This window comes from Podarcis cretensis (genome assembly GCF_951804945.1).
Source record: "Podarcis cretensis genome assembly, chromosome: 16".
NCBI classification, from domain to species: Eukaryota; Metazoa; Chordata; class Lepidosauria; order Squamata; family Lacertidae; genus Podarcis; species Podarcis cretensis.
The window spans coordinates 40,712,462-40,726,703 of NC_137186.1; the positions used below are offsets into that span (position 1 = coordinate 40,712,462).

The 14,242-nt window shown below is 45.6% G+C and overlaps 1 protein-coding gene across 2 annotated transcripts in view; it reads right to left on the bottom strand.

Annotated features, from left to right (window-relative positions):
- The window catches only part of HIP1R (huntingtin interacting protein 1 related), a 65,612-nt gene extending 51,370 nt beyond the window's left edge, over positions 1-14,242 (bottom strand). The window contains exon 1 of one of the 2 annotated variants that reach the window (XM_079957352.1): positions 14,066-14,242. In XM_079957352.1, the coding sequence (XP_079813478.1) occupies positions 14,066-14,158 (93 nt within the window). In that variant the 5' untranslated portion in view covers positions 14,159-14,242. Of the gene's footprint in view, positions 1-9,459; positions 9,653-14,065 lie in introns of those variants that run through there. The other variant, XM_079957354.1, reaches the window with a different exon arrangement.

Genomic DNA, 14,242 nt, shown 5'->3' on the forward strand with positions numbered 1-14,242 from the left:
TGCGCATCTTTCCAGACAGATTACAGCATCTGTTAAAACCCCACCACCATGTGGCTGGTGACTCAGTAAAAACCAGGCCCTCAGCCATTGCCAGGATAGGTCATCGTCCCAGAACAAGGATCTTGAATGAATATGCTGTTTTTCCCCCCTTATACACTCATCATCAACTTTAAAATTGGGCCCCACATGCATCTCTACTTTCGTTCACGTGATTGTTCAAGCACACACACAAACTGCCTTGCGCATTATTTTCTTTGACCCTTCCCTTCTTCACATCTATCTGTCCAGACAACAAATATTCCTGGAGGAGTTTGATCTGCAGCTATTCTGTAGTAAATTTTGAAATTAAACTTACACCAGTGCTTTGCTTTTTTAAAAAAAGTAAACTTAAGATCTGTTAACAAACATGTCCTGCTTCAACAGCTAGGCCAGGATAGGCTCCCACAAAGTAAATATAAAAGTATCAAGAGCACGTCACCCCATAGACACCTACTAATATGAGGTAGTCATAGAGAAAACTGAAAATCCAGGACATTTTTAGCCTCTCTGTCCATCAGCAGGAGAATGACTCACACACACACACACACACACACACACACACACACACACCCTGGGAGTGTGGCCTCTAAGAGGAAAACAAAGTTGCCAGACCCCTTTTACAATATGGTGTGATACTGAAAAGGCCTCAGTTTTGTGTTAAATTCCATTACAGTGGTACCTCGGGTTAAGTACTTGATTCGTTCCAGAGGTCTATACTTAACCTGAAACTGTTCGTAACCTGAAGCACCACTTTAGCTAATGGGGCCTCCTGCTGCCGCCGTGCCACCAGAGCATGATTTCTGTTCTCATCCTGAAGCAAAGTTCTTAACCTGAAGCACTATTTCTGTGTTAGTGGAGTCTGTAACCTGAAGCGTATGTAACCTGAAGCATATGTAACCTGAAGCATATGTAACCCGAGGTACCACTGTACATTGTTGAATAAGTGTGCCAGGAGCGTAACTAAGGTGGTTCAACTGCGACACAAATTGTGCACGGAGTATGCAAATACACTGATCGTTATTAAAGTTAAGCTTTGTTTGTTGCTCAGTATCTTTAATGAGCAGGTTTCCATGACAGCTAGATCAGAGGCTCAGCAAGGGCAGCATGCAAGGCAGAGTAGCATTGTGCTTATTGTCCCTGCCATCTAACACAACCAGGCCTTTCCAGCCTTTGAAATACTATTGGGAGATGCGATGAAAATTGGAGGCATGCACCTCTGGATAGTAAGAGGTAGGGGTTGTTCATCTGCACAACATCTGAAAAGGAGCAACCTCAAATATGAAGACTTAGGATTATAGCAGCCTTAAAGTACCACAACTATTTCCAAACTGGCTCTGAATGCTAGGTCTCTCAGACAGGGAGGAGTGGAAGGAATAGGGAAAGATATACAAAGAGCCCTGGTGGATCAGATCACAATTAAGCGCTTCTTCACGCAGAGGTAGTGGTGGCCACCAATCTAGATGGCTTTAAAGAATAATGGACACCGTTACAGCTATGGTTTTCTATTCTCCTTTTATTGATCTGTACATCTTTTTACAGCTGTATTTTCAAAAACCGATAAAAACATATATTACAAAAGAAGATTGGGCGAATTCAGGGCTATTGATGGCTATGCTCTGCCTTCCGAGTTGGAGTCTGCCTTCTGATTCTGAAAACCAGTTGCTCGAAATCACAGGAGGGGCAAGTGCTCTTATGCTTGAATCCTGCTTGCGGGGTTCCTACAGGCATCTGGTTGGCCACTGTGAGAACAGGATGTGGCAGGGACAATAAGCACAATGCTGGACTGGCCACTGGCCTGATCCAGCAGGCTCTCCTAGTGTAAGTTCAGCTAGCTCCATCCCTGTTTTCCGACCGGATGCTGCCTGGAAGCCCACAAGCGGGGCACAAAAGCCCTCTCCTGCTGTGGCTCCTTGGCAACTGGCCTTCCCTGGCATGCAGCCTCCAAAGACAAACAGAGCAGGAAACGCTTCCCTGTGTAGACGAATTGCTCACTACAGCACCACAGGACACCCCAAAGCTCACAGTCCCCAGCTGAAGGCATACTAGGCAAAGCATTGCATACAAGGCAAGTAGAACACACAGAAGGGGCACTTATATCCAACTAAACTCAAATAAAATCCAAATGAAGTGAGCCAACATGGTGCAGTGGAGGAGTGTTAGATTAGGACCTGGGGGGGCCAGGGTTCAAACTGCTACTTAGACAAGCCATGAAGCTCACAGGGTGACTCTGTGTGTGTGTGTGTGTGTGTGTGTGTGTGTGTGTGTGTGTACACCTAACTTACCTTTCACTGTTGTTGTGATAATACAATGCTGAGGGGAATAACTATGTACAGTCATACCTCAGGTTACAGACACTTCAAGTTGCGCAATTTCGGCTTGCACACTGCGCCGAACCCGGAAGTACCGGAACTGATTACTTCCAGGTTTCAGCGCTTGCGTAGAAGTGCCGAATCGCGACCCACATGCGGCGCTGCGGGTTGCGAACGCTGCAGGTTGCAAACATGCTTCCCGCAGGGATCACGTTCACAACCCGAGGGTCCACTGTATATAGCTCCTTGGAGGAGAGGTGGGATATAAATGTGAAATCAAAAAAAGTATTTGCTGGTGAATGTAAATATGACATCAAACCTAATGTGCATCTTAAATTTTCGCAACGTAATTTAGCCAAAAAAAGTGAGCATTAGATTCAAGTAAATATGGTAAATAGGATCTGGGCATTAACCTCCTCATTTGGATAACGATTTGTCCCTTCTTAAGCTTTGCATCAGTATCAAAGCTAACAGACACTTATTCCTCCATGAACACAATCCAGATGCTTGGCCGATTCTTTAGCAATGTGTTACCCAGGTCCAAGCATCTTGTGCCAGCCCCACTCTCCAGCTTCCGAGATGCCAATGTGTCCGCCCACCCTGCTCTCCCAAGCCAAGCCAGGGAAAGGAAGTGACTCAGAAACAGCTCGGAACCACAGTGGTGATGCAGTCACGAAGCAAGGATGTAATTGCTTTGTTTTCAAAACTAAACTGGTATTTCTGGTTCGCAGGTGGCAAACGCATTTAGCCTTCCTGATTGCAAATAAAAGAAAAGGATACTTCCTTCAACGTGACCTCATTTCCCTTCTGATCACCAACTCAAAGTTCAACAGGAAGAATGAGGGTGTAAATAAGTCTGTTTTGGCTTGCTGTTTTTAAAAATTTCCCGCAGTGCCATTCAAACTTTTCCAAGCAGATCCACACCATACCTTTAAAGCCTGGGCAGCTCAGTTGGTTAGAGCACAGTGCCAATAATGCCAAGGTTGCAGGTTCGATCCCCTTACAGGGGGTTGGACTAGATGATCCTCAGGGTCTCTTCCAACTCTACAATTCTATGATTCTATAATCCTGGGATCTGTCAGTTGCTAAGGGTGCTGGGAACTGTATCTGTGAGGTGGGAAACTATAGTTCCCATGATTCTTTGGCAGAAGTCATATCCTTTAAATGTGTCTGGGGTGTGCTTTAAATGTATGGTGTGGATGTGCCCAAAGCCAGACCAGGCCTCATCACAGCTTTCAGTCAGCCTGAGCATCTACAAGCGAAGGAAGTTGCCTAATGCTAGTTCTGGACGCTTGTCCATCTAGTTGCCTGCTGTCCAACTCTCATGCAAGTTTCCCCAAGAGGGAAACTTTCTCAGAACTGGAGGTCCTTTTAGCTGGAGGCAGCAGGGACGGAACAGGGGACCTTTTGTGTGCAACGCCTGTCCTCAGCAGCTGAGCTGCAGTCCCAAACGCAGGAGGGGGAACGTGAGGCACTCCAGCTCTTGTTGAACTATAACTTGGCTCAGCAGTCTTGCAAGGCTACCCACAAGAATTGGCAAGGCCATCCCTGGTGATCCCTTTCATGAATATATCTGTTGAAGAGAAATCTGACTGTTGTAGTCCCCACTTTCATCAGCTTTATGGCTACTGGGGGGTGTATTAACTGGCCTGTTGATGTCTTTAAGGTTTCATTTTCTGGATGCATTTTAACTGAATCAACAATAATTGGTCATTACTGAACTGTTCATTTGCTGTTGTAAATTGTATTATAATTTTAATTGTGTGTATTGTGGTTATTGTGGCATTGTTTTGGTCTGTTATTTCATTGTAAACTGCTCCGAGTATAAACTTGGAGAAAATGTGGTAAATAAATTAGCAACAGCAGCTCCCACCAGCCCCTTTAGCCAGCATGGCTAATGGTCAGGGACATCTGGATCCCCACTTCTGGTTTAAAAAGTCAATTTGTGTCTCCCTGCCCCCCACAACACCCAGCCTTCCTGCCGTTAAAACAGGTACAATTAAGACTGACTAGACCTGCAATTATGGAAAACCTAGTTGTGTGCGCAAACTAAGCGACAGGCACAGGGGTGAAGGAGAACCAATGAGCAATGCTTAGCTCATAGATACCATTTCCAAATAACGAAACATTGCACAACGTTTGTGGACTAAGAAGCTTGCAAAGAGTACAGAGGTTAACTCACGTGCTGAGTTACATTCTTCAGCAGCTGCGAGTTCTAGTCTTCAGCAGGTTGTACTAGTTACAAGCACCGGAAACTGCCTCAAACTGAGTCAGACCATTAGTCCATTGGGGCCCAATACCATCTGCTGTGACAGGCAGAGTCTCCAGGGTAACTCTGGCACACAGCAGCCACCCAATCTAGGCTGAATTCATAGTTTTTAAAATTATTATCATAACTTTTCTGCAGCTTTGCCATTCCAACACTAAACCAGCTAACGTAAAAACCACGAGAATCACAGATTTCAGTATGCATCAATGAAAGGCTATAGTCCTCGTGGTCACAGTGGGAAGAACCAACAACACAGATGAATAAGGGAGCAAACAGGTTTGTTTTTAGCTTAGGCTTTCCAAATAATGCTGCTGGTGTGACAAAAATAATTGCTTGGGCCAGTTTTGGTTTGAGTTGAAAGCTATGGAACCAGCCAGAGGACCTTCTCAGTAGTGGTACCCTCCCTGTGGAATGCCCTCGCACCAGATGTTGAGGAGATAAATAACTATACAACTTTTAGAAGTCATCTGAAGGCAACCCTTTATCAGGAAATTTTTAACGTTTGATTTTTTTAATGTTTTTATATGTGATGGAAGCCACCCAGAGTGGCTGGGAAAACCCAGCCAGGTGGGCAGCGTAGTATTAGTATTATTACAGATTATTATTATTAGTAGAATTATTACAGACCCAACAGGTTCCCCCAAAATGGGTGCACCCAAAGCAGTTACAGTAATTATTGAAAGGTTTTCGGTGGCCAACAAGAGGAAATGCAGCTTCAGTCTGTGCTTGGCCACCATTTCCTGTGCTTGCTGCAGTTCACCTCTGAATTTGGCATAAAAATACAAGGAGAGAGTTCCTCCACCTGTCTAGAATACACTCCTGTCATCAAAATGGCAGCTTTCAAATGGGAATAGGAAGTGAGAGCTGTCCCTCTCTACTCACTTGTGTGCTGTATGCTGAAGTGGCAGCGTATCACAGAATGTCAGATTAGGACCGGGCAGACCAGGGTTCAAATCCCTGCTCAAGACGTGACACAAACTAGGTAATATTGTGCCAGACACTACCTCTCAGCCTAACACCCCACGGGGTTGTTGGGAGAGGAGGATGAAATGTACACCACCTTGAGCTTGGAAAAAAGGTAGGATATACAGTGGTGCCTCGCAAGACGAAATTAATCCGTCTTGCGGTTTTTTCGTCTTGCGAAGCACGGCTATTAGCGGCTTAGCGGCTATTAACGGCTTAGCGGCTTTAAGAAAAAGGAAACAAACTCGCAAGAACTCGCAAGACGTTTCGTCTTGCGAAGCAAGCCCATAGGGAAATTCGTCTTGCGAAGCTCCTCAAAAAACGGAAAACTCTTTCGTCTAGCGAGTTTTTCGTCTTGCGGGGCACCACTGTAAATGGAATGAGAATAAAACGGGCCGCATACCAAAACAATGGATTAAACATGTTTCTGTGCGGCTGACCACAGCGAAGACTTGTGGGGGTGTTCTTAAGAATTTAAACTAGGACTTTGTGCCATATGCCAACTTACCTATTTTGGAAAGATTTCCTTTTTCTTTTGGAGCAGAAAAAATGGTTTCTATTTACAACATTTTAAAAATCTAAACTTTTACAAGGGTGAAAATGGAATGATTCAGTCATGGACTTGGAAATGAGTATTTGTCAGGGACCCAATGAACCCCTTTTGTTCACAAGATACACTGGTGGTGGTTAGAACCTCGTCCCCTCAAATTTGCCTGTAACTTGTGCTCCACCTCTGATGTTGCCACCAGGTTCTCCTCGTTCAGAAAGTAAGAGACCGGCAACCTGTCCCTGTTCCATGGTAGATACAGTATTTTGCTAGCCATGGAGGATGAGCTCACAGGTAAGGGATCTTACATGTCAACCCTACTAGCCAAAGCAGCCTACTAGTTCAGTCATTAGTTTTCTCCACACTTCTTTTGCCCCTGGAATGAGGGGGAGCAGGCAGGAGCTGCTGCAGCACTCATAGGGACAAATCTGCTCCTGGGATTCCCAGTGCTATCCCTTGCATGTTCTGTTTTACATAATTTGCTTAATTTATATCCTGCTTCACCTCAAAAGCTCCACTGCATTTTAAAATTGTACATTTTGCCGGGGAGACCAAGCTCAGCAGCAGAGTGCATGCTTTGCATACAAAAGACCCAGGTGCAACCTCTGGCATCTCTAAATATGGCTGGGAAAGATTCTCTTCTAATGCTCTAGAGAGGGGGTCAAATCTATCACTCTTCTGATGTCATAAAGGTATCAAATGACTATCCTGTCCACCTGTCCAAGGTGGCCCAAGGAGAGTGAGAAGGACTGACCTCTCTGCCCATAAGATGACGATGAGCAGAGAGTTCAATCCTGCTTTCTGCTCAGTTTGAGTACGCAGGAAACTTGCTTGCATACCCAAATCAAGCAGGATTGAAATACCTGTGTGTTGGCTGGTGCACGGGGTGCTGTTGTTGTTGTACATTTATTTATACTCAAGTTTTTTTCTTTGATAGTGACTCAATGTGGCTTATGGATAAAAGTCCATCAGGAAGCCACCATTCATTTTAATAGACCTTTTCCAGGAAAGCTTCCAGCCAGATTGCGCCTGAAGCTTATAAACTGCCGATTACTCTTACGTCCATAAAATCCATACAACATCTTTTAATATGTTGCTGGGACAAAAACAGCTGAGATTTCCTCATCTCCAGCCAGGGTTATGAACTGCAATAGCAGTCAGGTCAGTGGGAGGGCAGGGATTTGCCCGAATTGTGCTTTGGACGTGTGGCAAGCAAACAAACCGCCATCTCAGCATTCTTTGCTGTCAGGGCTGCTGTTTCTGTAACCTTCAGAGGGCTTTCTCTGCTGGGAGAAATTCCACTTCTTTTCTCCCTTCTTAGCACACTGCCATAAAACTTTCTAATCCCTTCTCCGCAAACACTGGAGGCATGTTTGTAGTAGCAGATAAACTGGGTTGGGATGAAAGAGATTGTCCACTGTATTACGACTCCTAAATCTTCTCCTCAGTTCAAAACCGGAGGGGGACAGGCAGGCAAGGCAGGGTAGTTATTCGCAGGGAGACAAGGACCGTATACATCCACGCAGGGTGGGGCAAATCTCTTCATTTAGATTTCTCTAAGTTTCTTATGTTTCCTGTCTTGAGGTTCAGTTCTCCACATTTTCACATCAGTTTGCAAACATACATATTTTTAAATCCTCAGGAGAAATTTGCTGATGAATTTTCATAACATGCAAGTTTTGGTATGCATTTTCTCCTAATATGATGCATGCTTGTATGTTATTTTCAGTGATATATGTTTGTTGGTGCAAACTGTGTCCTAGTACAGTGGTACCACGGGTTAAGAACTTAATTCGTTCTGGAGGTCCATACTTAACCTGAAACTGTTCTTAACCCAAGGTACCACTTTAGCTAATGGGGCCTCCCGCTGCCATTGTGCCGCCACCATGCAACTTCTGTTCTCATCCTGAAGCAAAGTTCTTAACCAGAGGTATTATTTCTGGGTTAGCGGAGTCTGTAACCTAAAGCATCTGTAACCTGAGATACCACTGTATATGCATTTTGGTACACATTCCTTGGGTGCAGAACAGCACTGAAAAATTCAGAGAAGAGCAGATTTTGAAAGGTGCCTGCATTTCAGCTCCTGTATTGTTCTGAAAACAGCATATAAATGAGAAGTGAATCAAATCCCCCTTCCCTACTTCCAAGTGAATAGGTATTTAAGGAAACAGTTACCAATCGGCAACACATATCCCCCTCTGCCCACTGCTTCCATTACTCAAATCTAGCAAATACCTTGGACTTCAGTTAATAAACCCCACAGGCAAAAGATCTTCCCAGACGACCCAAATCTTCCACACTCACAAGGGTATTTTAAAATGCTAATTGTAACAGATGAATAAATCCAGATTTGCTCAGCAGGGATGGATTCATTTTAAGAAGCAATTAAGCACAGAATATTTGACCCTCGTGGCACTCCCCCGCAGGCCGTTATTGCCCCAAAGCACCCTGCATATGCCCTCACACCCCAATTCCCCCAGCTTCCTTACAGCCTATAAGCATTCAGCTTCTTCATCTCTCTGCTGCTCCCTGGTCAGCAACTACAGGGACTCAGTAGCAGAAAACACATTTTGAACGTGGAAAGTTCTAGGTCACTCCAGCTCAAGCCGATTTGCTCGCGAGAGGGCTGAGAAAGGTGCATTTGTGGTTGAGATCTTGCAGAACTCCTGGACGTGGGGGGTCATCAGTACTGGGCTAGCAAGACGGACCAGTTGTCTGTCTTGATAGCTGCCTTGACGGCCATGCGTGCTCATTCTCAGAGAACCACTTCGACAATGGAGTTGGGCTGAAAGACCAAGGCCTCAACTTCCAATTTCCATAGGGGCACCCTCTCAGGTGGCTGTTGCCACAGATGCCACTATATTGGCAACCCTCTTTCGCCTCTCAAGTATCAACAAAGGGGTGAGGTGGTGGGCCACATCTAGAACAGGTACTTCAGTTGCCGACCAATACTATATTTTTTTAAGTCCATCTTTTTCCTGGCCTTACAGGCACGCCATATTCCTTCGTTTTCTCTTTGAGCATCCTGTCCCTTCCATCTCTAGGCCCCATGCAAGGTTTCCACCCTGCCAAATGAATGCTCTGCTTCCTTTGCAGCAGCTGCACTGATTTTAATCTTCCTGTCAAAATCATCCTCCTTAAATGTTTGTTTGTAAAGATTTCATGACATGATGGCAATTTACTCAGTGACTAAATGGGGCTCAAAGGTGGCAGACAAAAGCAGCACATTTTAAACTTTAAATATCTACTGTTATCACCAGAGGCCCAAAGCTGTAAGCATAGGTCAGCAAAATCACCCCCTCATTTTCTTCGCTCTGATCTTCTCCTCTTACCTTTGTTCCTGTGTATACGTTCATCTTCCGCTCTTTGTTTCCTAGGATCCTGGTGTCTGATGGCCTTCCTTCTTTTGTCCTTCTCTGACATCAGAGCAAGTCAGCAAATCATTACCAGGACTTCATCACCACCCAGAACCATAATGCAGCTTCAACAGACAACCTCCGTGACACCCAGAACTACCACTCTGTAAGCTATAGGGCTGTGGACAATTTGCCTATTTTAATAACTTGCATCATTTGCATATCATTTGCACAGACAGGCCAATCAACAGCGGCTTGAGATCAGCCATATCTCACAATCCACACCCTTGAGTCCCAATGTAGAGAGTCCATGTGGGAACAGGGTTCAATTAATCACTCAGCCATGAAGCTAACTTGGGAACCTTAAGCCAATGACTGGCCTGTTTTGTAAAAAGGTATATACATATAAAAAAAGGTTTGTACAGAGCACCAAACTATGTTTTTGCAAACCGTGGCTTAGCATTAAGTGAGAACCTAACCCAGCTGGTTTGCAAACCTCAGTTAACCAGAGTTTAGAGGTACGAACCTGAACCTCCTATATAAATAACTGTCAACACCCAAAAGCAGCCAAGCCACAGCTGAAGAGTGGATCTTCCTGGCTTGTGTCTGCTTTAATGGGGGAAGGGTTAATGAAATGAGGTTTAAGTGACTGACTGCCAGGAGTCCCAGGTTTAACAAATGTTTATTAACTATGGTTAGCATTAAACATGGCTTAGTGTTCTGTGGAAACTAGGCCCGTCTGTCTCAACCTATCCTACCTCACAGGGTTGTTGCAAAGATCCTAAGGGCATAGAAAGAACTAATTAGGTTCCCTTGAACTCACTGAGGAAAAGGTAGACTGTAAAAGCAATAAATAACTGAGGTTTATGCATGAAATAGAAATTGTTCTCATCTCCTAAAAAGAGGGCAGCCAATTTGTTACAAAGAAAGCAGCTAATTAAAAAAAAAAGTGTATTTTTTTTTAAAATGCAAAACACCTGTGCCACCCAACTGTTCAAAGCAAGGCTATATGGTTCAATAAGTACACCGCTTAACTGGGCCCCAATGACAGAACCTTCGACGAATTCTTCACCTCTCCAGTCTTGGAGAATGCCAAACTGGAATCAAGACCAGACGAACTAGGAAGCAAAAGAGGTTTCTGGGACCATAACATTTGTGAAAAAGGGAAAGAGAAACTGCACAACAAATGGAAAAGAAACACCCAGGAAGGAAAAAGTGTTTCCAGAGTGTTCATTTTTGACAACTAAAGATGGGAGTTTCAAGGAAGACACCCACCCCCCCCGACACACACACTTCCTGACATTTGTCCACAAACACTCTCACTATTTCTCCTCGAGGCTCAGAAACACACAGTGAATCCCTGACACACAGACAGGCACAGAGTCAACACAGGCTGTTCACTGAGTACCTATGGTGTACAGGTGCGCTGCAGTGAAAAATTGCTGGGCTGTCAAAGCACCCTCCCTCTCCTTCTAAGGGAGGATTTTCCAAGATACCTTGAGGCAATAAACACAGCGTATTTCACACCCAAAAAGCACTGGTTTTCCCTGCCTGGAAATGGACATAAATGACCTTCCTCGAAAGTCAGTGGCTGTAAGTTTAAGAAGAGACATTGGAGCATCACAGAAAGCTTCAGAATGGCTCTGGAGACCCTATAACCCTCCAGACTTTGTTGGATTCCAGCCCCCATCAGCCCCTGCCAGGCCCAGCAGGGCCAATATAGCAAGGAATGATGGGAATTGCTTTCAACAGTTTCTAAGGAGGAAATAAAAGTGTTTAGATTCTGCTGTGAGAAAAGGTGAGGCAGAGCTCAACAGCCCCTCAGCCTTTGCTTTCTGCACCCTCAAAACTGCTGCCAGTGCCAGATGCATGTCTGCTGGCAGGGTTGAAGCAATGGTCCATTTCTGAGAGTGCAAAACGGGGAGAGAGAAAAGGGTCGCCATCTTGCCTGGTGCCTTGAGCCTGCTGCTTTGAGCTGTGTGCCATCTGCCTCAGAGGGGCCCTCCTTCATTCTATGTGTTTGTGGAAAGGCTGTCTTTGGTGAAGGCAAGGGACTCTGCACATGTTCAGAGGCACTCCACTTCACTGTACCTTATTTCACACCTGTTTCCTTAAAGCTGGGGCATGGCGAAAGATCTAGGCCAGCAGAAAAGGCTCCAAATTGGGGAAGCAGGTTCATTGTGGCATGGTAATATGGAAAAGATATGGCATGTTGGAAGCTTTTGTGGAATACGGGTCATTTTATCAGGTTCCTGCACAGGTTGCACAAACTTCTGCCTCAATATATACGTTCCTCTTCAAGACTGCACAGGTAACTAACAAAACATTGATTTGTTTGTTTTCAGAAAAACTAAGCAACTTCTGCCTATGATAGAAACAGGACCAGATGTTTGTCTCTAGGAAAAGCCACACACAAAATGTGTACACAGGATAACCTACACAGAATCAGCCCTACAAACCCTGAAACAATAGACAAATTCTCGTTACCCAAACCATATATAAATCCATATTGTTTATCCCAGTGGTATATATGTAAGAACATACACACGTCCACAGATACATGCAAAATTCAATTACAGGGTAGAAGAGAGATTGTGCACATTCCTGATCTACACATGCATAGAACATCAAAAAGGCCATACAGGGCAATACGGGCAACGAAGGAAGCCATGGGAATCTCACACAGACAGGGACTCAGGCCCCAGACATTATTTTCATTGTCAGGCTCTGTTGGAAGAAACACCAGCATTTCTGAGCATCTGCAGAGTGCCTTGTTTCCCCCCTCACCACCACTGAAACAAACACTAGTCACATACCCAGTCAGAATCAGGGGAAAGGAATTCCGGTTCACAGGGTGTGGCTTGTAGGAACCCCAGAACCTCCTCTAAAGTTGAGAAGCTACACCCCGGCCTCAAACACGATAGCCCAGGAATGTCAAAGAGAAATGTACAGGCTGAATCTATTAGCAATATCCCCAGACACACCAAAAAACAGGCCAGGCCAGAGGCAAAGTACTACAAATGGAGGGAAAGTCAAAGTCACAACTCAAGTTTGTGTTTGTTCCACTCACCATCCCCCTTTAAAAAAGAAAAGTGTCATTCTTGGAAATGATAAATCTAGCCTCCCACCTCAAACCATCAGTGTTGAATGTCCTGGACGATACAAACACAGAACTGATTAACACATTGCTGCGCAAGGGGATACCCCAATCCTCAGCAGAGGAAGACACACACCAGTGCTTTTCTGCCACAAGAGAGACTTAATCTCCGGGTTGTGGGTTCAAGCCCCACATTGGGCAGAAGACTCCTGCATCACAACGGGTTGGACTAGATGACCCTTGTGGCTTCTTCCAACTCCATGGTTTGATGACTGAACTATTCTATGTTTCAAAAAGCAGGCCGCTGAGGGGCATGGAGACTGCAGGTGGGCTGAGGTGGATGACAATCACAAACCTACATTTGGGGGTCATGATAGACAGTCTCTCGCTCCCTCTCCGAAACTCCTGTCTGCAAGTATCACTCAATCCCCAATACATTCTTTAGAAAACACCCTTTATTCAGCCTTATGTATACCCAAAACACATGCTGTTCCAACCAATACCTCCTCACACTATTTTTTTAACGTGTGCATTTGTTAATTTTTAAGTTTCAAAAACTCACAGTCATGCAGAACAACAATGAATGCCCCTCAATTTTTATTTTGCCTCCTCAGAAGCATTTTCCCTTTGCAACATCAAAGACATGCGAAAATTGCTCTCCTTTCTCCTCCTTGTGACCAAGAGGACTACAACATTATTATGATTAATTATAACCGTATGTATCAATGAATAGCCTCTCAATTTTCCTTTTGCCACCTCAGAAGAAAAAAATAATTTTCTTGCCATCCTCCCAGGATGTGGGAGAGTTCTTTTTCTTTCCTCTCCCTACCACGAGGACTGCAACCTTAATAATAATAATTTTAAATGAAATCTGGGATTCCGGCTATTCTTAGGATTACCTCCCTGCTCCCCTCCTTCTCTCTCACCTAGTTCTGATCAAGGTGATCCCCCCCCCGCCTTTCTCCTGCCCCCTCCCTTCCCAGCTTCTGTGCATGTTTCAAATCCTGTGCATAGTCGTAGCAAATCGACCTCAAATCCTATACAGAGACACCCCCCGCAGTGCACGGATCTTCTCCATCCCCCCCCCACACCGGGTGCATTCAATATTTGAGAAGCAGGGGTGTTTCCTATTGACAAGCCCCCCCCCCCGCCCCGCTAAGGAAGAAGTCGTGTGTGTCAAGCTAAAGGATTCATTTCACTGGGTGGCGGCGGGAGGGGGGCAGCCGAGCAGGAAGCAGGACGGATCCTGCACAGGGTCAAGTGGGGGAGGGGGGAGAGAGAGAGAGAGAGAGATGCATGCAACGGGGGGGTGTCTCTCTTCTCGCCCCCCCACTAAAATAACATGCACGCGCCGTCTCTCCTTCACACAAACACACACTCTGCACCCCGTTTTCGATGCCACCTCCAGGTCTGCCATGCAGTTCCACCCCCAGGGCGCAAACACGCCCCCCCAAACCCCCCCCCCAGCCCCAGGAAATCCCTTGCCTGGTTCTTGTCGAACTGCTCCCTCTCCGCCTCCAGGCTGTGCCCCCCTCGGCGGCTCAGCACCCGCGCCGGCACGTTCTTGATGGTGTTCATGGTGCCAGGCGGCAGGAAGCCTCCTGGGCCCGGGCTGGCAGCAGCTGCTCTCGGCGGCCCCGCTCCCTTCCTCGCTCGCTTCGC